General features: G+C 56.6%; 8 protein-coding genes across 8 annotated transcripts; 3 read left to right on the top strand and 5 right to left on the bottom strand.

The window, feature by feature from the left end:
* Window positions 1-362: 362 nt before the first annotated feature.
* On the top strand, window positions 363-4,779 carry SLS55_001406 (uncharacterized protein; the record flags this gene model as incomplete). The annotated part of the gene is made up of 5 exons (XM_066772900.1): window positions 363-491; window positions 551-724; window positions 902-1,503; window positions 1,710-2,899; window positions 2,960-4,779. The coding sequence occupies 5 exons, from the start codon at window positions 363-365 to the stop codon at window positions 4,777-4,779; spliced, it is 3,915 nt and encodes a 1,304-aa protein (XP_066635467.1).
* A 3,060-nt stretch (window positions 4,780-7,839) lies between these two features.
* Window positions 7,840-10,140, bottom strand: SLS55_001405 (uncharacterized protein; the record flags this gene model as incomplete). The annotated part of the gene is made up of 1 exon (XM_066772899.1): window positions 7,840-10,140. One exon carries the CDS (start codon window positions 10,138-10,140, stop codon window positions 7,840-7,842), a length of 2,301 nt encoding a protein of 766 aa, XP_066635466.1.
* Window positions 10,141-10,717: 577 nt separating this feature from the next.
* On the bottom strand, window positions 10,718-11,798 carry SLS55_001404 (uncharacterized protein; the record flags this gene model as incomplete). The annotated part of the gene is made up of 2 exons (XM_066772898.1): window positions 10,718-11,544; window positions 11,684-11,798. The coding sequence occupies 2 exons, from the start codon at window positions 11,796-11,798 to the stop codon at window positions 10,718-10,720; spliced, it is 942 nt and encodes a 313-aa protein (XP_066635465.1).
* A 663-nt stretch (window positions 11,799-12,461) lies between these two features.
* Window positions 12,462-13,652, bottom strand: SLS55_001403 (uncharacterized protein; the record flags this gene model as incomplete). The annotated part of the gene is made up of 1 exon (XM_066772897.1): window positions 12,462-13,652. One exon carries the CDS (start codon window positions 13,650-13,652, stop codon window positions 12,462-12,464), a length of 1,191 nt encoding a protein of 396 aa, XP_066635464.1.
* A 2,182-nt stretch (window positions 13,653-15,834) lies between these two features.
* Window positions 15,835-16,377, top strand: SLS55_001402 (uncharacterized protein; the record flags this gene model as incomplete). The annotated part of the gene is made up of 2 exons (XM_066772896.1): window positions 15,835-16,187; window positions 16,245-16,377. The coding sequence occupies 2 exons, from the start codon at window positions 15,835-15,837 to the stop codon at window positions 16,375-16,377; spliced, it is 486 nt and encodes a 161-aa protein (XP_066635463.1).
* Window positions 16,378-16,734: 357 nt separating this feature from the next.
* Window positions 16,735-17,587, bottom strand: SLS55_001401 (uncharacterized protein; the record flags this gene model as incomplete). Its single annotated transcript, XM_066772895.1, has 6 exons — window positions 16,735-16,898; window positions 16,944-16,959; window positions 17,012-17,144; window positions 17,193-17,215; window positions 17,266-17,451; window positions 17,504-17,587. 6 exons carry the CDS (start codon window positions 17,585-17,587, stop codon window positions 16,735-16,737), a joined length of 606 nt encoding a protein of 201 aa, XP_066635462.1.
* Window positions 17,588-19,082: 1,495 nt separating this feature from the next.
* ABHD8 lies at window positions 19,083-19,949 on the top strand (the record flags this gene model as incomplete). Its single annotated transcript, XM_066772894.1, has 1 exon — window positions 19,083-19,949. One exon carries the CDS (start codon window positions 19,083-19,085, stop codon window positions 19,947-19,949), a length of 867 nt encoding a protein of 288 aa, XP_066635461.1.
* A 244-nt stretch (window positions 19,950-20,193) lies between these two features.
* Window positions 20,194-21,971, bottom strand: SLS55_001399 (uncharacterized protein; the record flags this gene model as incomplete). The annotated part of the gene is made up of 2 exons (XM_066772893.1): window positions 20,194-21,269; window positions 21,401-21,971. 2 exons carry the CDS (start codon window positions 21,969-21,971, stop codon window positions 20,194-20,196), a joined length of 1,647 nt encoding a protein of 548 aa, XP_066635460.1.
* Window positions 21,972-25,876: the final 3,905 nt, after the last annotated feature.

The following is a 25,876-nucleotide window of genomic DNA, read 5'->3' as shown; positions in this document are numbered from 1 at the left end:
TGACTCACTTTCAGAGCTCTTTTCGAACTCACGGCGGGCCAATCCGCGGACCTCTGGGCCGTCCGAGCAAACGCGGTCGGCATGGGTGCCAAGCTCAGGGCTCTTGGCCGCACCGGACCATCGCACGCGGAGTCCGCGGAGTCCGTGGACACTAGTCCGCCACACCGTTGCCTTCTCCACGCAACCACGACATGTCTTGTTGTAGATGAAAGAATGGCCCCGGCTATATTCCATGGTCTGTCCTCGACCTGGTCAAGGATGCCACACACATTTGTTCTCTCTTGATTTTCCTGTCGCTCCCCTTTCGCTACCAGCCCATCTTTTCCTCTGATCGGCCCTGCGCGCCACCTTCGTCAACGCCAATGGGTCGCGAGACGGCAGAAGAATTCAACGACGGGACCTCGAATGAAGGGGATTCCACCTCATCAAACGATAGGATCAATACATCGGATGAGATTCGGAAAGATGCTGGAGCGTTTGCAACCTACTTGGTGATTCTTCACGCCGCCCTTTGGTCTGATCTTGGGCGAGACTGACTCGGCTTCGACAGAGGATATTCAGCTTCTCCGAGCAGACGGATTGGCTGCTCAATGCCATCTCCGTTGCTGCTGCCTGCGGCTCTGGCGTCGCCATGTCCCTGATCCAGCTCGTCTTTGGCGGTTTCGTTGGCGTCATCTCGGATTTCCAGCGAGAAATCAGCACGCCTGCTGAGTTTCGACAGGAGGTTGGCAAATATGCGTACGTGTGGAGATGACCGAGTGGGAAGGACCGTTTTCTGACATGCTGGCAGGCTATGGTTCGTGTACATTTTCATCGGCAGGTTTTGTCTTGTCTACATCTTCACGGTGCGCTCTTCCCCGGTGCTCTCCGGAGCGTGTCCCGAGTCTGACGCCCCCTCCAGATGTGCATGACCATCACCGGCACGCGCATCACCCGCAACATCCGATACCGGTTCCTGCAAGCCACGCTCTCGCAGGAAATCGCCTACTTCGACAGCGGCGACGGCGGGTCCGTGACGGCCAAGGTGACGACCAACGGCAACCAGGTGCAGCAGGGCATCTGCGAGAAGCTGGGCTTCACGGTGCAGGCCATCGCGACGTTCGTGTCGGCCGTCGTCGTCGCGTTGGCGACGCAGTGGAAGCTGACGCTCATCACCATCACCATCGCGCCCGTCATCCTGCTCGTCATCGGCGTGACGGTCGGCATGGACGCCGCGCTCGAGGCGCGCATCCTGGACGTCTACTCGCAGGCCGGCGCCCTCGCCGAGGACGTCTTCTCGTCGGTGCGCAACGTGCACGCGTTCTGGATGCGGCCGAAGCTGGTCAGGAAGTACGACGGCTACCTGCAGAAGGCGCACCGGCTGGGAAGCAAGAAGAGCCCCATTTGGGGCTTCATGTTCAGCGTCGAGTTCTTCTGCATCTACGCCGGCTTCGCCCTGGCCTTCTGGAGGGGCGTCCACATGTATGCTGAGGGCGAGATTGAGGACCCTGGTGTTATTATTACGTGAGTATCACCGGTTGCTGCGAGAGGATTGAGCCTATCTCCTTCGGTGTTATAGGCACACTGCGCCATGCTTGTGCGGATAGTAGACTTCAACATCGGATTCAACTAGCCACATCGACCAAGCATAGCACCCCCGGCAGGGCTCAGGAAGACCCAACCCTTCCACACTCCAGTCCAAAGAGCCAAAGCTGACACAAGAAAACCAGCGTTCTATTCTCCGTCGTCATCGCCGCCACCTCACTGACGCAAATCTCGCCCTACTTCCAAGCCTTCGCCAACTCGACGTCCGCCGCCTCCGCCCTCTTCAAGACCATCGACCGGCGCTCTCTTATCAACCCGCTCGAAGCCGGTGGCGAGCAGCCTTCAACCGTACACGGCGAGATGGAGCTGACGGACGTCAACTTCTCCTACCCCACGCGCCCCGACGTTCCCGTCCTCAACGACTTCACGCTGCGCTTCCCGGCGCGCAAGACGACGGCGCTCGTCGGCGCCAGCGGCTCGGGAAAGAGCACCATCGTCGGCTTGATCGAGCGGTGGTACAACCCGGCGACGGGCACGATGACGCTCGACGGCCGGCCCATCGAGACGCTCAACCTGAACTGGCTGCGCACGCGGGTCCGGCTCGTGCAGCAGGAGCCGGTGCTCTTCAACGGCACCGTCTTCGACAACGTCGCGTACGGGCTCACGGGCACGGCGTGGGAGAAGGCGCCACGCGCCGAGCAGATGGCGCGCGTCGTCGAGGCGTGCCGCGTCGCCAACGCGCACGACTTCGTCTCGGACCTGCCGCTGGGCTACGACACGCCCGTCGGCGAGCGCGCGGGCCTGCTGTCGGGCGGGCAGAAGCAGCGCGTGGCCATCGCGCGCGCCGTCGTCGCCGACCCCGACGTGCTGCTGCTGGACGAGGCGACGAGCGCGCTCGACCCGCACTCGGAGGGCGTGGTGCAGCGCGCGCTGGACCGCGCCGCCGAGCACCGCACCACCGTCGTCATCGCGCACAAGCTGGCGACCGTCAGGCATGCGGATAACATTGTCGTCATGGCCAAGGGCCGGATCGTCGAGCAGGGGACGCACGACGAGCTGCTGCGCGCGGGCGGGGCGTATGCGCGGTTGGTGCGGGCGCAGGATCTGGGCGGTGGGGAGGAGAATGGTCGGGGTGGTGGCGCAGAGGAGGGAGATGATGTCGAGGAGAAAGAGGAGGTCGCGGAGAAGGTTGATATGTCCAAAACGCCGACGCGGGCGAGTACCGCTCACGCCTCGTCGAGGGAACGGCAGGAGATGCTGGACTACAGCAACCACGAGCAGAGAGGGATATTGTGGGTGGTGGTCGCAATGCTGAGGGAGCAACGGGAGCTGTGGCCGTGGTTCGCTCTCATTGCGGTTGCCTGTCTGATTGGAGGTGAGTGATGGTGCGGAGGGGAAGGGTGATGATATCCGATGACTGACGGGAGCTCTGCAGGCGCAACGTACCCCGGGCAGGCACTCGTCCTCAGCGAGCTGATGAGCGTGTTCGCATACACGGGCAGCAAGCTGACCGACGAGGGCGACTTCTACTCGCTCATGTTCCTCGTCATCGCCATCGGCAACCTGGTCGCATACTTCATCATCGGCTGGGTGGCCAACGTCGTGTCGCAGCACATGACGCACTTCTACCGGCGCGTCATCTTCGACACCACGCTCCGGCAGGACATCGAGTTCTTCGACCGCGCCGAGAACACGACGGGGGCGCTGGCGAGCCGGCTGTCGTCGCAGCCGACGCAGCTGCAGGAGCTGTTCGGCTTCAACCTGGCCACCATCTTCATCGTCATGGTCAACGTGACGGCGAGCTGCGCGCTGGGGCTGGCCACGGGCTGGAAGCTGGGCCTGGTCGTCGTCCTCGGCGGCATGCCGCCGCTCGTGTCGGCCGGCTACCTGCGCATGCGGCTCGAGTTCAAAATGAACGACGACGCGGCCAGGCGCTTCGCCGACAGCGCGGCCCTGGCGGGCGAGGCCGTCGGCGCCATCCGCACCGTGTCGTCGCTGGCGCTGGAGCGCAACGTGCTGGACCGCTACCGCGAGAGGGTCGACGACATCGTGCGCGTCGCGATCCCGTCGATCGTGCACACCATGTTCTGGTTCGCGCTGACGCAGTCGATCGAGTTTCTGGTCATGGCGTTGGGCTTCTGGTACGGCTGCCGCCTGCTCTCGACGGGCGAGTACGACATGAAGCAGTTCTACATCGTCTTCCTGGGCGTCTTCTTCTCCGGCCAGGCCGCGGGCCAGTTCTTCTCGTACACGACCAGCATCACCAAGGCCGTCGGCGCGGGCAACTACATCGCCTGGCTGCGCTCCCTCCGCCCCACCGTCGCCGAGACGGCCGCGAACCGCGACAACGGGCCCTTCCCGCCGGGCAACGGCGACGGCGACCTCTCGCTGTCGCTCGACGCCGTCGGCTTCACGTACCCGACCCGCCCGGACGCCAGGGTGCTGCGCGGCGTGTCGCTGGCGGTGGCGCCCGGCCAGTTCGTCGCCCTGGTCGGCGGCAGCGGCTGCGGCAAGTCGACCGCCATCGGCCTGCTCGAGCGCTTCTACGACCCGTCGTCCGGCCGCATCACTTTGTCGTCTTCTTCCTCTTCGTCTTCTTCCTCTTCCGACCTCGCCACCCTCAACCCCCGCCTGTACCGCCAGCACGTCGCCCTCGTCCAGCAGGAACCGACACTCTACCAAGGCACGATCCGCGAAAACATCGCCCTCGGCCTGGACGACGACGACACGTTATCGGAAGAGCAGAGAAACCAGAACATCACCCGCGCCGCCCGGCAGGCCAACCTCGCCGACTTCGTCGCCTCCCTGCCCGAGGGCCTCGACACCCACGCCGGCGCCCGCGGCGGCGTCGCGCTCTCGGGCGGCCAGCGCCAGCGCGTCGCCATCGCCCGCGCCCTCGTGCGCGCGCCGCGCGTGCTGTTGCTGGACGAGGCGACGAGCGCGTTGGATACGGAGAGCGAGAGGGTCGTGTTGGGGGCGTTGGATGAGGCTGCGAAGGGAGGAAGTGGTGGGGCAGGTGGTGGTGGTGGGAGTGGGGGAGGGAGTGGTGGTGGGGGAGGGAACGGTGGTGGGGGTGGGAAGAGGATTACGGTGGCGGTGGCGCATCGGTTGAGCACGGTCAGAAATGCTGATCGTATATATGTTTTTCGAGACGGCAGGGTGGCGGAGGAGGGGTGCCATGGCGAGTTGATTGCTAGGGTGGGCGGGTTGTATCGCGGCATGTGCGAGGCGCAGGGGTTGGATCGGGATGTGTAGGGGTGGGCTGGGGGTGGGTGTGTATATGTACTTGTAATGGCATTGGATCCGCTCTGAATATGGCTGTTCGAGGTCGATTTTCTATTGGGTCATCGTGGTATTTTAGATACAAGATCCATCGTCGAGGCTGAGAGCTGATACGCCAGCTCAGCGATCTTGGTGGCTGTTGCCTGGAATCCTTCCTCGTCGTTTTGTGCCTTGCCATTAGTCTTGGGCTTAGGCGTGTTGAGAGTCTCGACCTTGCTCTCAGCCTTCTGATCCGTACATTTGGTATTGGGGCGAGGCTGATCGTTGTCGGTGTGGTATTGGAACAAGGCGGAATGTGCGCATGGCTTGTCTTGAAAATGTTTCGAAGTGGCCAGCTTCAGGAGTGAAGCTCGATGGCTACTACTACTGTTATGCTAAGATTGTGCTTAAGGACGAGGCTGAGTGGTTAAGATCTGAGGCGCTCATGCTGATAAACATGGTTTGTAAGCTTACTGCTGGGTCTAGGTAACATGCATTGGTGGCGGACCTATCGTGTCATGCCACGCGGTGAGGCTGAAGTGGGGTCGAGCTGCCTTGTTGAAAGCCTTGTGGACATGACAGTATCACCCCATGAAGTCCGGCCATCTTTGACACGTTCACGTCAACCTGATTTCCTCTGCTACAGTGACACGACTCGATATCAAAAGCTGCCGCTTAGCCGTTGGAACCCGTGGTGTTCCGACCAAGTTCCACATACGCCCCCCAACGCTCTACCGAGTTTTGCCTCGCACATCATGAACGGCATGTCGGAACAGCAGGAACGTGGATGCAAGCGGGGCTTTGACGAAGACCAAGAGAGTCCAACATCCGACCCGAGCGACGAATCATTCCATCTGCACACCAAAAAGCCCCGCTGCTGTGGCCACCCGGACATTAGAGAATTCGGCGGAACAAGATGCTGTCTCAGCTGCGGAGTGGATTGTACATCGACTTCCCATTTGCCACGTACTTCACGGTCCGAGTCGACCTCGGATGAGGAAGAGCAAGAAATCGAAAGAAACGAGCCGGATGACGATGTATGGGACATTCGGGCTGAGGAATCGTCTGCCGCCACCGTTTTCGAACCACATGGATTGAACGAGAAGTTCGCCAGACAAAAGGGATCTTACGGATTCACCGCTCTGCAAATGAACAAAAAAGAGATTCGTCTCGTTTATCTTGAGCCTGGCCAATTGGAAGATCCAGTCACGTGCAGAATCTTTCACACGGTTCTGGGATCTTGGAATCAGCCGAGCTACGAAGCCGTGTCGTATACTTGGGCCGATCAGAAAGGGGACTACACTTTTTCTCGGAAAATCCGCTGCGGGAAAGAAGAAATTCAAATCACAAGGAACTGCGAGGATGCACTGAAGAGAGTGCGGCTGCGCCACCAAACCAGACGCATCTGGATGGACCAACTTTGCATTGATCAGTCCGACGTAGCAGAGAGAGGTCATCAGGTCGAATTAATGCCGGAAATATATGCTGGAGCGGCTCTTGTCCTAGTACACCTCGGTCGAAACACCTGCTTTGGTGCGGCACTCCTATCGTGGGCAGCAAAGTCGCAGGATTTGCTTCACAAGGAGCCCAACTTTGACTTGGCTCGCGCGCCTGAGAGAGTTCCAGTTGTTTTCGATATTCAAGAAGTTCACGAAATTCTAGCCTGCCCATGGTTTACTCGCGTCTGGGTTCTACAGGAAATAGCTTGTGCCAAGGAAGCCATTCTACTCAGCTCGGACGCGTGCATCCGATGGGAGCTTTTCCAGGCTTTCATGAATCGTACCTACGCCGACAACTCAGCAAGCGGCAGGCTGGTTCGCCGAGCCCTTCCAAAACCACTCAACTTCCAATTACGACATCTCGCCAGTCAGGAGCAGTCCCTTGGCCCGCTGGTGTTCGTGATTGATCATGCCAGCGCCGCCGACTCAGCAATCGGCAGGCTGGCTCGCCTAACCCTTCCGGGACCACTTAACTTCCAATTACGACATCTCGCCAGTCCGAAGCAGTTCCTTGACCTGCTGGTACTCGCGAATGGATGCAATGCGGGAGACCCTAGAGACAAAGTCTTCGCGCTCTACGGGATCATGGTTGGCGCGGCCCACCATGGCCTCGAAGCTGATTACAGCAAACCTCCCGAGCAGGTCTACTGCGAGGTGGCTCGATATATTATAGAGCAGCAACAAGACCTAAGAATCCTCTTGTACGCTTAAGCTGGCGAGCAGTCGAGCTTGGATTTGCCCTCATGGGTACCCGACTGGAGCACCAGACGCGAATGTCCACTAGAGAAGCAACTTAAGGAACTGGTCGGATCGAACTCTGGATATCGGTATGTGGTCCCTGAAAATATACGAGTCGAAGACGATGTGGAAGCCGGCTACGGAAGCGGGCGACAGTTGAGGATCCGCGGCCAATGCCTGGCTTTGGTGACTGGTCTTGGTTCGGTGGCTGATCTGACTGATCACTTGCTGAGCGTAGGTCAGTGGTGCGAACGCTACCAGGGATGGATAGCTATGATCTTGGATTGGGCTGAAGAGAAAAATTACTGCAGGTTCACTACTAAAACTTCGTTCGGGGTCAGCATGAACAAAGGAAGAGTGGGAGACCAAGTGTGGTTCTTTTCCAAAGGCGTCTTTCTCTGCAGACCCTCCGCGGATGGCGTTGTTCTAATTGGCGAGTGCTTTTTGTGGGGAGTCACTGATTGGTTATCCTATGGTGTCAATGGTGAGGAGTTTCAGAGTCCTCAAGCCACTTACGTTAACATTTATTAACAACGAGGAAGGCTTCGCTAGATTATTCACATAGAATACAGCTTTAGCGAGAATGATTATAACAAGGTTTATGTAGGATCTCGCCTTATGATTGTGGTGAGGGAGAAGTACTCTTGTCTTTTACCTTAGTATGCAGTCGACATGTATCGATATACGCCGGGTGATTGCGGCGTGCGGAGGTTCTGATTGGCTGCAAACGCTCGACCAGGACGGCTACGCAAATCACGACCATATTTCTACGCACTTCACAGGACAATGATATCGCATTCCGTTTTCATGGAGAGTTTCAGTCAACCAGCCACCATTGAAACGCAGTACAAGCACCCTGAAAGCAAGACTTCTTCGCCGAGCCTATCCACGGCTCGTCCGCATCTTCGTTGCTAGTCATTTCCACGACGCTGCTCCATCTGCACAACAGTTTACCATCCGCAGTTTCGCCCGTGACCTTCACCAGCAGCCCAACGCTGCACTGGCTGATGTCTGTCAAGAGGATGGCAAACGTTTCAATCCCGGGGTTTGATTCAGAAAGCATCCAAGGAACTTCGGAGCCGGTGTCTACAGCCTCCACCACATGTGTCGTGCGGCTCTGCGTTTCAATCGTGAAGAGAAGCGGAGTGGTAACGCAAGGTTTGCGCTGGAACTGAATCCCCGAGAGGAAAACGCCAAGGCCGAGATTCTGGGGGTGGATGAACGGTGGGGGGATAGGTATCCTGCCGTTGGAGGGATTTCCCTCGGGACTGTAGTCTCGAGGCATGGTAACTTGTAGGTATTCACGAAGTCCAAAGGGGCTAAGGAAAGACTTGGGTGCCCAACGGTACCCCTTCTGTTCGAGGCGGGGACCTGAAGCAAAAAGTATCTCCGATGGGACGGCAGGAAGTAGCGATAGAAGGAGCGGCATCCTGTCCTCTACAGGAGTTTGGACAAGTTGGGCCGTGTCGAGGCCGAGAAATGTGGCGAAGCAAATGGTCTCGTCGCCTGATTTTGTGGTGTTCCGGTTGGAGGCCGCTGTGACCATGCGCACGAAAGACTTTGCAGGTTTCTTCGCAATGCAGAAGCTGGCCAGGTTGTCCCAAACTAGATCGCAGTATCTCTCCCAGCATGCACGGAGAAGTTGCCGTTCCACCAAGGACGGTGGAGCGCAAGATGGAAGTTCGGAGAGCTGATCCTCGCTCTGGAAGGAGAAACATGAAGACTCTGCGGGAAGAAACACGTATGGATTGAGGGCAGCTTCTTCGTAAGTCCACATGCGAGATCTCCAGGTTGAGCAAAGCACTCGAGTCAGAACTTGCGCTGGTTTTGCGTCTGCGGAAACCGTCTGGATGTCTGGATCAACGACCACAGTTCCAGCCGCCTTGCTATAGATATTGTGCATGTTCTGGATGGAAAAACTTCGAAAGGCCTTGTGTTCTTTCTGTACCGGGATGCATAGGGTATCAAGCCAGAAGGCTACCGTACCAAGCTCTCTGGCTGTCGTATCGAAGCCGTGCCTTGCGATGGTGACTCGGTCCCCCTCCAAAGACTGGAGCATGCTATCAAGTCTCTCCAGCTGACATTGATACAGCGCATTATCATTCTCATTTCCGAGACCGTCCGACCAAACGTGAGAAAAGGCAAAATACGGAGAATAGGTTTCGAAATCGGGATGGTCGAGGTCCAGACCGTCAAGTAGCAACTCCATCGGAAGTGGAGAGCTCTCTGGCCGCTTCATGGCCACAACTGGGATCCTGTCCTGCTGCAGGATACCGACGAGTTTATCTGTTGGAACTGCAATCTGGGCACATTTGCAGTCCGGAGTAGCGTGCTTTTGTTTGAAGTCAGGGCCCATCTGGTTCCGTTTGCACCCGGCGGGATCGTACTGCGAGCATTCCCCATGATCCAGTCGAGTTCTCGTACTACCGACGGTCAAGGCATACGCTTGAACTTGGAGGGGAAGCTTTGACTGCATGTATTCCAATGTGGTGACGCACCATCCGGACCGCATCAAGTGATTTCGAAGATACGTGTCGTGAAAGAGATGTTCGTTGAAAGGTTGAACCGCGAACACGTCTGCGGTAACCCCGAACAATACTTCCAACAAAATCATTTGAGCGAATAGCGTTTGCCTCAGTGGCTCCGAATCCGAGGGCTCTTTCTCGTAGAACAGCACAAAGTTGAGGGTGCTGTTAACCGTTCTTGCTTTCATCAGGTAACTTTGCAATCGATCTTCCTGCTTTTCCAGATCATCCACGTTTGCTGGGTCTTGAATTTTCCGGCTCCATGTTGCAAGGTAGCTGTCCAACATCTTGGTGGTGATGAATTTGTTCCCCGCATCGTCTGTGCGGATGAAGTCGTCTGGAGAACACTCGTCGCCGAAAAAAGCAGTAAGCATGCCGAAAAATAGCCAAGCCTGGAGAAATGATGCCATCTCTTGGACGCTCTTGTCGTTCAAGTCGAATCCATTCGTCTCGGGGTCAGCATACTCCCAGGACGACACATTCCATCCCCTACGATCTGGAAAAGTAAAGAAATCACCGCCATCGAATTTGGAGCCCATGTAGGGTATCGACAGAGGCGCGATACTCTCTCCGTTGAGTAGTAGATGCTCCATACTGGCGTAGGACTCTGTGTCGTATCAGATGAGACTGCGAACAAGTACTTGTGTTTATCATGGCGAGGCTGCAACAGCCCCCACCTGGATGAGGGGCTTGATGGCTTTCAAGAAGAACTCTTATTGGTCGATTGCAGTATAAGTACGACGGATGGCGGCGTTCGGATTGTCCTGGAAGTCCTTGGGTGGCAGCTGACAGTTTCTTTCTCAATGTTACACAACACACAGGCAGGCATATTCAAGTGCGGAAAGTCCTCCGACTGTCGGCGAAGACTGTGTGGGGGCCGCGCCGATCACTTTGCTGTCCGTAACGCTCAAAGCTTTCCCCAGCTCTGCTTTCCCAACACCTTGGTTTGCGCAACGCGATTGGTATACACAAGGGGGAGTGAGCCATTGATAGCCCTACACGTGGCTGCTGTTGCTCTGCTTTTTCGCAAGCCTCGGAAACAGTTTCTGCGCATTGCCGTAGTTGATCTTTCTCCTCAAGTCCTCGTCCATCTCGAAAGATTCAAGCTCCCGCAGAAAGGTCGGGTAAGCCGGCGGCGGGGCGTAAGGAAAGTCGCTCTGGGAAGACATGTCAGCGCTCCCCTTTGAGAAAGCGACGGCGGATTCGCCAGTGGGTTGGATCATTCACCCCGTAGAGAATATGCTCGTGCGGCACCATGTCCAAGAGCAGCTTCAGCACGGCCGGACTCGCGGAAAGGGCGAGATCGTAGTGGAAGCTGCGGAATGCCGCAACCACCTTCTCGTGCGTCATGCCGCTCCCGCCGAAGGCCGCGTTGCCCCCCAGGAAGCCGGGCGCCACGTCGAGCGGCGTCGCCACCCTGCCGACGATGTACGGCAGCGTCCCTCCGGCGTGCGAGAGGATGACGGTGCAGTCGGGGAATCTTTCCCGCGTCCCCATTGTGATCATGTCCATGGCCGCCCGCGTGGTCTCGTGCGGGTAGTCGATCATGGGTTGGGGCATGCGCGGGTTCACCTTGGACGTGTCGACAGAGTGTGTCGGGTGGACGAAGACGACGCACCGGCGCCGGTTGAGCTCCGCCCAGACGGGCTCGAGCGACGGGTGGCCCAGGTACGTGTTCGCGGGCCCGTAGCGGGTGAAGAGAGTGACGCCGTCGGCCCCCAGCGTGTCCAGCGCGTACTGCAGCTCGCGCAGCGCGGCCTCGGTGTCCAGCAGGCTGGGCAGCGACGCGAAGAAGCCGAACCGGTCGGGCCGCTCGTCGCGGATCGAGGCGGCGCGGTCGTTCAGCGCTCGCGCCAGCTCCGACGATGCTTGGCCCTGCAGGATGCAGGGACCTGGCGCGGTGACGGACAGGACGGACGTCTGGATGCCGAGCCGGATCATGAGTAGTTCGGAGCTGAGACGTGTCCACCGCGGCGTGGGCCAGCCGCTTGGGTCTCCTTGGTTTGCTCATTTAGCAGTGCTGGTTACAGAGGGGTTGCGGGGGGAGAGGGAGAGTGTCCTTACCCCCGCTGTCTTCAACGGCTGATGGCCGAGTTAGTCGTACAACTCAATCGGACGCACTTCTGAGGCGCTAACCTTTTTGGTAGAAGTCCGGCACGAAATGGTGGTGCGTGTCGACTTTGTTCACAGGGACCTGCTGGTCCCAGCCACTGGCCGTGTATTTCAGCCAATCATATACATGGTCACCCATGGTGTTGGATCTGTGTAGAGTGGATGGTGTAGAGGTGATGGTGTAGAGTGGTGTGGAGTGTGATGATGGTATGATGCTATTAAGTAGTGAATGGCACGTGCACGTACCGGGTTGTTTCCGACCTCGGGTAAGTCGACGTCATCATAGCAGGATACCTACATAGGTCCACTATTGTCACTCAGCTCAGAATGTTCTCACGTGGACAAATACCCATGAAAAGAGTGGTGAGCTGGATCATTAGAGACCTCCGGAAGATTCCGGAAGACCCACGTTCCAGCATGTTTACTCAATTCCCAAACACTCCAGTGCAGTGTCCCGAAGTATTTTGGACAGAAGCAGAGGGGACTGGTCACATGTCGGAATGGTTCCGGACCTGCAAGAATTGTAAGCACGGAATGGCTTCGCTCTTCTTTCGCTGGGTAGCGCCCCTGCACAGCACGGACAGCCACTGAATTAATCAGCTAGAGTAGACAGAGTCAACGTACATATGAGCGGTAACGTGCATTCTGCTTTGTGGTATATAACAGACTATCTGATTGAATCTCCTGACTGATCCGCCGCCATAACGCCCCTCAAAACAACCAAGTACAAAGTAAACTCGAAATCTAGACCAACTGCGCGCGTTTGAAACTTTCATGGTGCATTCAACTTAGTCAAGCAAGACTAAGGCAAGCTGTATCGACAGTTCTCAGTTGGTTCACCGCCTTCCCATGGAAATGGCCCCTCAAAGCCCAGGTAGGAGAAATATCCCAGGTGCCTTTCCCCTTTGAAGAGCGGCTTGATCAGGGGCCGGATCAACCGCAGCATGGCCTCCAGCTCGCTCCTGAGGCCGGGGCCGCGCTCGCGCTCGCGCTTAAAACCGCCTCTGTAACCAAACCAATAATCTGACAAAGCCTGATAGACGATGGTCCCGCCCTCTTGGACTCCCCGCCCGTTCGCCCGTTCAATCAGCCACCTGTCCGGGTCGAACTGAACCAGCACATCATCATGGTCCGGATCAATCTGGTGCAGCTGTTCCAGCACCCGGTACACCCCGGGCCGCAGCGCGCTGCCGTCGAGCTTACCGCCCACGAAGTGGGCGAGGAAAAGGCGGAACACGGCCACGGCCAGCGTGCTTCGGATGCTGTGATCCTTGGGCCACTTACTCGGCAGCTGCGTTACCGCCCGCCAGCATCGCTGCACCTCCATCTCCATCCCGCCCGCGGCCCGCGCCACCATCGCCGCCACCACGTTCGGCAGCTTCCGCTTCTTCTTCTTGTTCTCTTCGTCCTCCCCTTCGCACCACCGACCGACGACGTGGATGAAGGCTTCCTCAAATACGAGCTTGCTCCGCAGCGCGTACGCCGCGGCCAGCATGCTCCACGGGTCTTTGGGGTAGAGTGCCTCCGCCGGCCGGCGCATGACGGCGAAGATCAACCCGGCGCGGGCGGCGGGCAGGCAGCCGTACGCGGCGGCGAGCTCGGCGGCGTCCAGGAAGTCCGCCGCGGTCATGCCGTCTGCGATCGGCTGCTTGTACAGCGCGCGGAAGACGGCGTCGTTGGCGACATGGGCGCGCCGCGCCATCATCGTCTCGTGGTTGTTGTTGGGAACGCCGGGGATTGTTGGCCTCGAGCCGTCGATGCAGAGCGGGACGACGAACGCGGAGCCCCCTTCGTCGTCGTCGGTGTGGCCGCGGTAGGGTGGGGGCTCGAAAGTTATCGGGAGCAGGCCGAGCTTGGTGGCTGTGTCGATGAAGAGGGCGAAGTAGCTGCTGACCGAGCGCAGCTTCTGGCTGTGCAGCCGGAGTGTGAGGTCCTTGTTCACGGTGATTGTGACATCGCCGTCGGCGTAGTTGGGGTAGGTGCTCTCCGTCATCTTGGCCTTTCGTTTGATTGATACGTAGGCTGCGGGTTGCGTGCTACGTTTGCGGGGGACGCGTGGGTTGATGGGTGAGAAAAAAGTAGCGTGAGAGAACAGAGAACACGCCGTCATATAAGCTTTACAGGGTGACAGCGGGCGAAAGTGAGATGAGGCTGGACGGGGACGAATACATCACCGTACCGGAATAGCGATCAGGTTTCTGACTGGACAGCAAAACAAGGGTCCGGAAAATTCGGCCCACGCAGGGTCTGCACCACGTTGCGAACAAATTGAGGCACGATATTTCGTGTTGAACCATTCTCTACTATACTCACACGCTGATATCCCATCCCTTAGGATATCTTGGAGTCTTCTGAAACCAAAGGATGGAAACAAACTTGGCAAGTTCACAAGAATGCGGCACCTGGTGTGCCGGATATGTTGAGGGAAGCCAAACGCACGCAGTACGACTGCGACGGCAAGATTCGACCATTGTGCATTGAGTCTGAATTGGATAGTCATGTCACAAGCATGGCTCGAGGTGATTCCGTATGCATCGGTGCCACAGTAAAGTGCGACTTACTAAAAAATGACCCACACAACGATTTTCAGAGCCCACTACTCGCTCCAGCTCAGTCCAAGCAGCTTCCGATCTCACTAATCTAATACCTCATTGTTACTCCCCACAGTCCATATCAGTTCCTCTTTGTAGTCTGAAGCAGCCCTTACTGGCACACCATAATTCAATCACGAGCCCACACTCAAACCGTTTTCAAAGCGCCACACCGCATCGTGCCTCATCGTCATCGCTGAGAAATCAGAAGGGGTTCAACGATGCAGTTACATCTGCGCTCTTGATTGAACGGAAAGTTCCATCGCCGGCGGCTACAACCCAAATGATCGCACCGCATCACCAAGCTAACAGTCCCATTCCATTCGCAGTAGCAGCTGCTCTGCTGCAAGCATTTGTGTGCCTCTATACCTGCGCCAAACTTCAAATACACCGTGCGTTGTGGATATCTCGTTGCCGGAGATGGGGACCAGGGAAGGGAGGCGTAATACGGGTAGAAGTGTAGAGCGAGATACTTTCCACTGCCCTGCGTCCACATCTCTGCGTTACCTTCACTAGAATTACCGGAAACCATCTCCTTTCGTTATAAATTAAGCCCAGCCTACTAGCGGCAGCAATTCTAGATTGTCATACGTACCACGGTCGTGGCCATCACCGGGACCATCTTTCTTTGGTACGCGAAATGTCGAGAATACGGGAACGCAGTGCGAGAGATGTCGACACGTTCTTCCTAATCGTAGTTGCATCCAATATCCGGACGTAAACCCCAGTTTTCCAATGCGCATACCTACTTCCGGATTTTGAAGGCACTACACAAACACCTGTGAGGAAAGTATTCATCTCGAATTGCTCAGTCTATTTTTGATGACGGTGCTACTCTTTAGAACCGCAGTCCTCATTCGGGCCGTTAGGATCTCTTTTGTGGCATGACGACCTACGTCGAGGCTTCGTTAGCTGCTACTGCGTGCTGTCCTCAATTGCCGAGGCGAAATCTATTTTTACCTCCGATCTTCAAGAACAGGGACCGTTTGGGTGGCGAGTGTGGGTTAGCTACTCTTAGTTTGCGTTAGTTTACGAGGTCACGAAAACATCAAACCAACCCGGCGTGCTTCTTTACGAACCCAGATGCATGTGCTTTGGGACCGAAACACGGCGTCTGCTGCGTCTGTGTTATGCCAGAAGCGATGTCTTTTTGCGGCTTGGGACGACCAACCTGTCCGACATCATTCAGGCGTGTGACGTAGTTGTCTCCCACCGGAACAACCACGGATCATCCGTATAGCTCCGCCGTCCCCGCCTATACGAGCACTCGCCAAGAACCCAATCGCAGCCCTACGCCAGCCTTGGGCGAAGTAACGCTGGGCCGGCTGGTCACGGCACCTGGAGCAAAATACGACACCACGCTGGCGTTTATGACGTCGGTCCATACTCCCCGCATCCAACGCCACTCGTAAACGACGACTCTCTCTCTACCAGACTTTACGAGCTGGTGCGTATATATACTGACCGATCGCACGCTCACTGTGGTCTGCATCCAGCACCGTCACATCCCAACCAACCACCACTCAATCCATCACTCAATCCATCTCCTTCACTTTCCGCACTCATCACCCCACCACCACAACCATGAAGTTCTTCACCGCCGCCGCCGCCGCCCTGCTCAGCGCCACCGCCCTGGCCGCACCCACGGCGTCGACCGACAAGGAGACGACGACGTACCAGATCAAGGACTTCACGACGCGCAAGTACGACGGCAAGACCATCAGCACCATGTCGTTCCGCATCCTGGCCACTAACGGCGGCACGCTCGACTTCGAGTGCTCGCCCTACGACCCCGTCGTCAACGGCGCGACCGACCACTTCGAGAGCGGCAAGGTGTACTTCTGCGGCGAGAACTCCTTCTTCAGCTTCAGCTACACCGACGGCAACGACGTCGACCAGACCAACGAGCTGTTCCTGTGGCAGGACATTGCCGAGAAGTGAGTCATCTCCGACGGCACCCTCAACGTCTTTACGTACTGACCGTTTGTTTGCAGCAACACCATTGGCGGCAGCGCTTTCCTTGACGAGCCCATCTGCCGTGCTGGCGGCTCGACCATCAACGACCTCGTCTGCCAGGTCCCTGACCAGGTCTACTTCGCTGTCACTCTTGAGAAGCTTGGTGCTTGAAGTGGTGGTGCCGATCGACGGTTCCCTTCTTACGGTTTTACGAAAGCCTCTTCTGTAACCATAGCATAGACAAATAATTGACGAATCTCTTTGGTTTAATTGCTTTATTTGACGTGCCATATCAATGCCATTGACGAATGCCGCGCATAAAGAGCTATTAATTACTCGCCCACGGCCCGGTAATTCGTGCAAACGTTGGTGAACTCCGACCCTTCTCACCTTCCACTGCGTTGCGCAGTGGCTCGGTACCAATCCCAATTGGATCGGATCCGAGCATCCTGATCGGGCGTGAATTCTTCGTAGCAGGCGCTGATGCAGGTGTCAATCAAAATCTCATGGAAGACAGCGGAACACGACTCACTCGTCTGAATAGTCCATGTAATTGTGAATGGGGTCCAATCCTGGCGAATCAGGACACGAATCCCGACCAACGGGACACCCTTCGCTGCGCGTGGCCTGGGCGGGAGTGTCGTCGATGCCGTCGCCGCCGTTGCAGCCGCCTTGGAACGTGTGGTACAGACCTGGACCGTTAGCTTAGGTCGTACCCTGTCGTAGAGGAGACACACCGAGCCAATGGCCGACCTGTGAATACGTGGTCAGAGACTGTCAGATGGTTTGAGTGGAGTGGACGCACCTCGTGGGTTGCCGTTTTGCCTTCGTTGTACGGTACCTTTGTGCCTCCGGGTACCGTCTGGGCGTCAAGGACGCAGCCGTCGTTGAAGAAGTCTACGGTCCCGTTTTCAACCGTTCCGGGGAAGGTGCAGTAGCTTCAGATGGATGAGCAATCAATCTACAAAAAAATCATGATGGCTTACCCTGATGAGTCCCCGGGAAGCGCCTGCCTACCCGTCAGTTTTTGGTCCTGTATCTTCCAGGCCAGCAACTCACCCTCGTGAAGTATAAATTGAGAGTGGCATAATCGCCCTTGCGAAGCTCTGTTTTCATGGAAAGGATGTCGGTGTTGTCGGACCAAGTGCTGTTGATGGTCCTCGTGGTTCCCAAAAGAGTGAAACTAATGTCGTGGGGAGCGAAGTTGGCATTGAGCACCTCGAGCTGATCCTGAACCATCGCATCCTTCGACGGGATTAGAAAACCAAAGGATTCGAATTAGGCCAAGGTTCCTTACAGTTATGTTTGCATCCTCCACAGCGTCAGAAGCGGCGACAACGTGGAACCACGCATCAATTGTGATGGGCGCCTTGGCACGCATGACGCCGCCATCTTTCACTTTCATCTCCGCCACATTTGCCAGCACCTCACTTGGAGGATCCGGCGTGGTGCATCGCGATTGAGCAGCAGCCGCACCCACGAGAAAAGCCAAAAGGCCGAGCCGGAAAGCGATTTTCGTCAGCATGTCGGGCGAGCGAGGAACGAAAGCAACAATGCCTCATCGCCCCGTGGGAACGAACAGCTTCTTTATGTGGCAAAGCGGTCATGGAACGTGAAAGCGATAGCACGACTGGGGCCTTGGCTGTAGGGATGCTGTTCTTGCTGCCTGCCTCATTCGCACAAGGCCCTTCGTATTGTAGAGAAAACCCGAGCATCCCAGCCCAAACGAACGACATGTCCGGCCATTTTCTTTCGCAAAGCCATGGGCATGTCGGACCATATCTACACAAGGCATCTGTGTTACAAAAAAAGAGATTCTACCCACCCGCGTCTATATTTGGTATACGGAAAATATGGCCCAGAGGAACGGATGATTTACAGGCTTAAGCCCCGTCGGTGCAAGGTGTTCCGCATCCAACCACTCCAGCGAAGTTCCCAAATTCTGGCCTATCATACAATCCGAATCAACAGAAACAAATGAATACCCCTGAAACATTCAATCGCTCCCCGTGCAATCAACTTGGAAGCAAGAAGGGGCTACGCATTGCAATCATTAAGGCCCTTGTGGCCGCGAATGGTCACCCAGAGACTCTATAGCGGGAAGCAATGATGGTGGGGAAGCCTGAAGCTTTCAGGGGCCCGTATGCAGAAGCGGGGGGTGAAAGTGGCAGGCATATACAGAGCCAATCAGCGTTATTGGACCCCATCTTACGACAACTGCACCCCGATTTGTAAGCGAAATGACACAATCATGTAGACAAAGGCCAGCTGGCGGGGAAATGCCAGGTCCAGCGGCATCTGTCGTTTTATTTCGTTGATCGAGGCCAATGAAGATGAATTGCAGGAATTCGTCCACTCAGAGCCATTATTCTGTTTGCTAATGAAATGGTCATGCGGACAAACCACGACGGACCAAGCCGTCGATCCTTCTGCAGATAGACAACACGGTTAATCTGGTTTTCCGGTCACGCATGCAATTTGTAAGCTCCTGGCATCCTGCACTGGTAGCATTTCCAATCGAGCGGCTCGCATCCCGCATCCTCTCGTGTTTGAGGCTCTTTCAACCCCGGCCCCAGGCTCAAGTGGCACTAAAATGACCTCAAGATGCCTTGCTTACCTCAGAAAACGTTCTCGAGTGGCTTGAATTCCGCATACTGCTTTCAAAGTGACCAATCCATGTACTGACCGACGCCAAGTAGAACCTCACACCACCATGCACAATCCGCCTGCAAGATTTACAACACGATTCCGGAGGCGTGACTCAACGATATAAAAATGCCACCACGCACAGCACAACTGCAGTCCTCCATCCAAACCACCCACACACACACCACCCCAAACCCAACCCCCGACACAAAACCAAAAGCCCGACCACCATGGGCGGCCACACCTTCACCCCAGCCGCCGCCAACACCTCCCTCTTCTACACCGACTCCGGCCCCAACACCACCACGACCCCAGCCATCCTCCTCCTCCACGGCTGGACCTGCGACGTGACCGACTGGTCCTTCCAACTCCCCCTCCTCCTCCTCCTCGGCTTCCGCGTGCTATCGCTCGACCTGCGGGGACACGGGCGCTCTTCTCCAGCCCCCACGCCCCTCCCATCCAACTACACGTCACTCTCGCAGTACTACTCGCCCTCGGCCTTCGCCTCCGACGCCTCCGCGCTGCTGACGCACCTCGACATCGCCGCGCCGGCGCTCGTCATGGGGCACTCACTGGGCGGCTCCATCGCGGCGGACCTGGCGGTGCGGCACCCGGAGCAGGTGCGCGGCGCGGTGCTGGTGGACTCGGCGTACTACTTCAACCAGTCCGCCGCCGCCCCGCTGCTGGCCGCCGGACGGGAGTCGCCCGAGGCCGCGGCCGCCGGGTTCGAGGCGGGTGGCGCCGGCTACAGCGAGCGCACGCCGGCGTGGATCAAGGCGTGGCGCCGCGTTCGCACGTGGGGGACGCGCGCGGACGTGGTCAGGGGGGCGATCGAGGGGTTGTTCGGCGACGCGGAGAGCGAGGGGCTGTGGGAGAATGCGGAGCCGCTCTTGAGGGAGGGGCTGGGCGACGGCGGCGTGCCGCGGTTGGTGGTCGTGCAGGATCGCGCGAGGGTGGAGAAGGAGGAACAGATTGGATTGGGGCCGGGCGATCGCGTCGAGGTGCTGAATGAGAGCCACTGGTTGCATCAGCAGGGGGCCGAGACGTTCAATTGGATTTTGGAGGATTGGTTGAGGGAGAGGGATTTCTTGCCTTGATCTTGGAGAGGGTGATGGGCTTTTCCTGGGCGTGGAGGGTTGCTTTCATGTCCGAAAGCAGTCTTATTTGAGGCCTCTTCACTTGGAGGTTGTTACAACTTGATGGCGGGGTAGCATTCGATTATGTTCTACATACGAAACGGCATTGCGAAGAATAACGTGAAAGGAAGCAGGGCGTGATTATGTAACAGTAGGCGGCGAATCCACGTTCCTTCAAATAAGCATCTCGTAGAAGTCCTTCTCTCTACCTTCTTGCCTCCACACCCTCACTCCCCTCTCCAGCAACAGCAGCAGCAGCAGGCGTAACAGCAGCAGCATCACCACCCCCAACATCCATCTCGTGCACCGGCCTCCCCCTCCCCTGCTCCTCCACCGGCAGCTCATACGACCCACCCCCAACCCCCACCCCATCCAGCTCGGGCCTCCTCGCCTGATGCTCCACCCCCGTCGCCATCTCCATCACCGAGTTATGCCGCCCCCTCCCGTCGTTCTGGTCGTTCTGTTGTCCACCCTGCTGCATCGTCGCCCAGTAGTCGTAATGCTTGCCCTCCTGGTAGTGCGGCGGCGGCTCCTGCAGGTACGTCGACGTCGGAGCCGCACTCGCCACGCTCGGCCTCTTCTTGCGCTCGTCCTCGCTGCTCTGTCGCCGCGGCCTCCACCAGCACAGGTACGCGCCGACGAGCACGAGCACGGCCCCCACGACGGCGCCGACGGCGATGCCGACTTTGGCGCCGCTGCTGAGCGCGGGGGAGGGGGAGCGCGGAGACCAGCCCAGCGTGTGGATCGTCCGGATGTCGCTGGCCGGCATCGGGTCGCTGTAGTTGGCTTGCGCGAGCGAGAAGTTGCCGCGCTCGTAGTCGACCGTCAGGTACGCTTCTTGCAGGAGCACCCGGCCGAGCGTGTACTGCGTGTCGTTGTGCGCCCGGCGGATGGGGAAGTAGCGCGTCGTGTTTGGGTAGGCGGGAGGCTCGAGGTAGAGGTCGAACGCTGCGTAGGGGAGGGCGATGTCGACGCTGTTGTTGGGGTCGTTGCTGGCGTGGTTGCCCAGCCGGAACTTGAGCGTTGGGTTCTCGGCGAGGAGCTTGTTGTGCGCCGTGTTGTTGACCAGGTAGTAGTTGCTGTCTTTGTCGTAGGTGAGGCCGAAGGCCGCCGCGAAGTTGTCGCAGACGTCGCCCGGAAGCCAGAGCTGTGAGACGGTGGAATCAATGGCTGACAGGTGGCCATGACCGTTGCTGACCAGGTTCTGATCACCCATGCCCGCGAGACTGAAGTTTGTGTAAATGGATTGAACGCCAACAACGAGGAATTGGTCGAGATCCTCTGCAAAGGTAAAGCTGTGCGCGGGAGGGTGGAAGCGGGATTGGTCATAGCCGCCTATCACCAGGTTTCCGTGAACGCCCCCTGAGAGACTGGTCAGAGAGTATTCTGGTAAAAGGAGTCAGGGGACTTACGGTAATGGGCACCAGCCGTGTGTCCGTATGATTGACTTGGAATTGTGCCGGTGTCGTTGAGAACTTGGATCAGGCTTGGGGGCTTGTCGTTCTCGTCCAAGTTTACCTGCGCATTGCTCATGCCCAGCAAGCCTAGCCAGTAGTCCGTGTCGATGACTCCTACTACTAGGCTTTGATTCACCTTCACTGCGCCGGTGTCTTCGGTGAACCCGAACTGGATTGCGTCGTAGCCATCCATGCCACCGCTGTCTTTGAGTTCGAGATTTTTCTCGAGATTATTGCTGAAGTAATTTATCAGGGTCCAGGCGTTCGATCGGTTTCCCACGAATCCTTGGCTGGGGCTGCTGTCAAAGAGCTCAACGCCACGTGAGGAAGGGCAGGTCGCGTCATCTCCCTGACAACCGTCGGGAACTGGTACCCACGCCGCAGCTCCACGTGTGGAGACCAGCACGCGGAAGTTCTGGCCAGGGTCGCCGATGGATATGCGGAAGCTTGACCAATTCCCGTCAATTCCGTCCCATTTCTCCGACCGGATGGCAGCGTAAGGTGTTGGAGCCGGTCTGGCCGACATGTGTGCTAGGGAATGGATTGAGTGGCACCGTGGACGGCCACAGCGAGCTGCGATTGTTTGGCAAAGAGAATGCGTTGGGACGATTGAATTAGCGAGTGAGGCAGAGTGTCCGCGTGAGGGGGGCAGGAGAACTGTCAAGTGTCAACCCTAGCACATACGCTTTTGAACAGAAAGCTGACGGGTATGAGTACTGTATCGCTGCTATCAGGCCCGAAGTAGACAGCCAGCTCAAGGCAACCATTCTACTCTTCGGGTATAGCCAGGAGGCAGGTGTAGGCGGATGCGCTAGACATTCGAGGAAGGTAGTGCGAAGCGAAGGCGTAGAAGGCAGTGGTAATTATGCGGTGAACCTTGTACCTCTAAAACTGTGCAACTGGCATTGTTTCTCCCGGTGCAGCCTTTCTGGGACATTGTTTCTGTCAGTCTGGGTGGAATCTGCGGTGAGTTGTGTGGAGCGCGAAATCACCATATGGTCGATGGTTAATTACCAGTGTGCTTACATTGACTTCGTCGGGTACCCCACGCCTCCCAGATCGATGAGTGTTGTTACACCAGAGTCGGCGCCGCGAAAGGAAATGAAGCGGGGTAGCTCAGCTGTACCATGGCCAGCTTCCGACACCTGAGGCACAAAGTGGCACACAGGCAGCAATGCGGCTCAGACTCCTTACGGCTAGGCACCGTCCGGCTGTTGAGAACCCTGGCTCGGCCGGTGTGCGTCTTACACAAACCTGCTGAGACGCCACCATCCCTGGGTGTTCTACCAGTTCAATTGGTTTCCATCGCTTATGACTCAGAAAGTCAATCTCCACAAGCCCATATTATACCAACCCACAAGGAGAAGGACCGTTTCAACTGCGCAAAAGCTCCACGAGAAACGTCATTGGTTGTTTTCAATCTATTGGATTGTGCATCGCTGTAGGTTTGTACCAGGCACGCAGGAAACCAATGCAGGGCTGGAGACTTCGAGACAAGCCGCTTGATGGGCTGTAGCACTGTGAGACTTGTCAGCAGTGGTCGTACAAAGCGGACATAGCAGCATCAGCTCACACTGTTCTCGGTTCCTTGGCCCTCTAGATGCTGTGGCTTATCAAGTCCGGAAGGCATTGACCCCTTCACCCGAGGCCAAATTCCTTTGCATGTAAATGTCACCGCTCTGTATCTGTGATTATCGCCAGGCGGCAGCTGTTACTCAATGCACGTACCTGAGTGGGGCATGCGTAACGTCCCGTAGAGGTCGGTCTTTTTGCGGGCTCCGCGAGCAGCCGAAATGGCAGCTCAGAATCTAGACAAGAAGTAAAGCCTTAAGTCCCGCCTCTGCATCTCTCATAGGAATTCACCACGCTCCATCGTTTTACTAAAGAAACAATGCGGTCATTCGCTTGGGGGATATTCCCCCTCGGGTTACTATCTGCTTACGCCTTCGCCCAGGGACCTTCTCCCCTTCCTTCCCCTAAGTCTAACGTCGCCCCCGTCCCTTCGCAAACCTCCTACAGCACCGTCACTAGTGGGCCGGAGTGCACGGGATGCGTTCTTCAAGCGATTGAGCCAACTGCGCTGTCATATCCAGGCACCGTTTATTGTGTCGATATATACATCATCTCGACAGTTCCAGAGTCCACTCGATACACCACTGTTGCCCCAGATGGTTGTACTAGTTACGGCTACAGTGCATACACTCCGACCACGGGGCCAATCAGCACGACTTCCATCACATGGAGTGTGAACGGCACCTGCTTGTATGGCCATCCATTCCCGATCAACATCGAGGCTGAATACTAACCGATATCAGGACTTGGCCCACCACGTACGTTGCATACGGCACCTTCCAAGCTGGGACGTGGAGCAGCGATTGCAGTGGCTCCAAGTGCACCATCCATCCAACTACAGTTTGTCCGCAAAGCCCCATTCTCTACCCTACATCGGGTATTCTGGGGAACCTTGCTCCTGTCCCGCCGAAGGTGGTCGAGTCACTCATCCATGACCCCTCAATTTCTCTTCCATTTGACATCGCAACCTGCACCGCCACCGACGCGCAGAGTGATGCCTGGCGTCAGGGATTTCAATCGGTCAGCTCATGCACCACTGGCAGTCCGTCCCCACCATCGTGCATTCAGCTTCCTCCCACGACATACACCCTTCCAAACACTTTCATCCAGTCTGGATATCCTCCGCGAAAAGCAGCCACGCCACTCACGCGACTGTACGCACCTCGGGCTGTAGGCGAAGCTCCCGAGGCCAGGCATGAGCAGACTTACACCATTTTTGCCGGCTTCAAACGTGGCGATGATGGAACGTCGAGCTCCACTCACCCAACTGGCTTGAGCAGTACGCCAACAGTAACACCAACGCTTTGTCACAGAGAGTACTGCATCGACAAGTTCCGGCAGTTCTTCAGCCACTCTCACAGGAAACCGCTCTTCCAGCAATGTCTTCGTATGTCATGAGATCCAAAGCTCGATACAAAGAAGCTAACCATCTTGTCTCGCAGGCGGCCTGAGCATTAAGTACGACATCCTGGAACTCCTTAATGGCTCAAGTTAGAGTGTCTGAGGGATTGTCGGTTTTGAAAGAGGCTATACTTGGAAGTGAAGATACTGCCTGTCTTATGACGCGAAACGGCCATGTTACGAAATCGCGACATTGCTTCAATTGAGCTGGCAATCGAACTTGGATTTAACTCTGACATCTATCTAACTAATGCGCCCAGAACCATTCCAAACTTGCTTTTTCTCCTGGTGACCGTTATGCTGATCCGTTGTGAGGCTTGTGTGCATCACCTCAAAGAAGACGGCTCTTGTTGTGGCCGCGCTTGGATTTGATTATAAAATTGTCATGCAAACTCCGCCATCCATTCAGGTGCAATGCTTCAAGAAGGCAAGAAAGGCTTCGATCATATCTACAGCCGATCCTGTGCATCACTGGAACTTCCATGGACAAGAAGACTCAACTGTCTGCGGCTGTCATATGAGAAGAGCCCCAAAAAGCCTTAATCGAAGGAATCGGCAATTCTTTGTGCAACATAAATGTCTTAAGGGCCGGAAAGTAGCGTTGAGAGACGGCTGGCCCCGCAGCCACCACCCCAATTAGTAGCAGTCACAGCCTCGTCGGGATGAGCTCAGGATTTGTCGCCCCACATCGGAATTACGACTGGGTACAACGCTAGACTTGTGCTATGACGAGCGCTGTTCCACGTTTTACATCTTGCAGGATAGAAACAGCCCCCATGTTTGCCTCATAGCCCGCGCGCTGACACAGCGTTTGCCTCGTTTACTGGGGTCAGCTTGCTGTAGTCACACATCGGCAATTGTTCCAATCAACCGCATGACCTAAGCACCATCATCGTTCAGGCGTCCAGATTGTTCCAAGATTGATGGGGAAAAATGGTGCAGCCATGAAACCGGTGACACCTTCCGTTGCCGGGCGACCAAAACACCGCTAGTCTTAAGTCTCAGGTGAGAAGTACCTGTGTTGTGAATTCGGCTTACCCTCTTCGATTGAATGTGACGAGGATCCACCGCACTGGAGGGCAGCGAAGGATCGAATGCATTTCGGTACAGTCTTCTTTCGTGAGTAGTTGACGTAAAGATCTCTATTCCACATTGTGGAAACATTTCAGACAAAGCATTCAAATGCCGACGTAAGTGGAGTGTGGCAATGTCGGAATACTGGCTATGTGTCCATTTGGTGTCTGTCACCCGAAATTACTTCCCAATCTGTGATTTGTGCATCGAAGCCAATAATATGGACACGCTGAAGTGTCGAGAATATTCGTCTTGCAATGATATCAGGGTAATGAGGTTCCCAAATCCCATCACACTGCACCAAGTGCAAGCTGTCAGCCTCAAACACGGATCAACGTCTCTGGTTGGTTTGGATAACGCATGTGAGTATTGATTGGCTTCGGC

The sequence above is a fragment of the Diplodia seriata genome, assembly GCF_021436955.1.
Source record: "Diplodia seriata strain FDS-637 chromosome Unknown scaffold_2, whole genome shotgun sequence".
NCBI classification, from domain to species: domain Eukaryota; kingdom Fungi; phylum Ascomycota; class Dothideomycetes; order Botryosphaeriales; family Botryosphaeriaceae; genus Diplodia; species Diplodia seriata.
The sequence above is the reverse complement of the archived record's forward strand: the minus strand, read 5'-3'. Positions and strand labels throughout refer to the sequence as shown.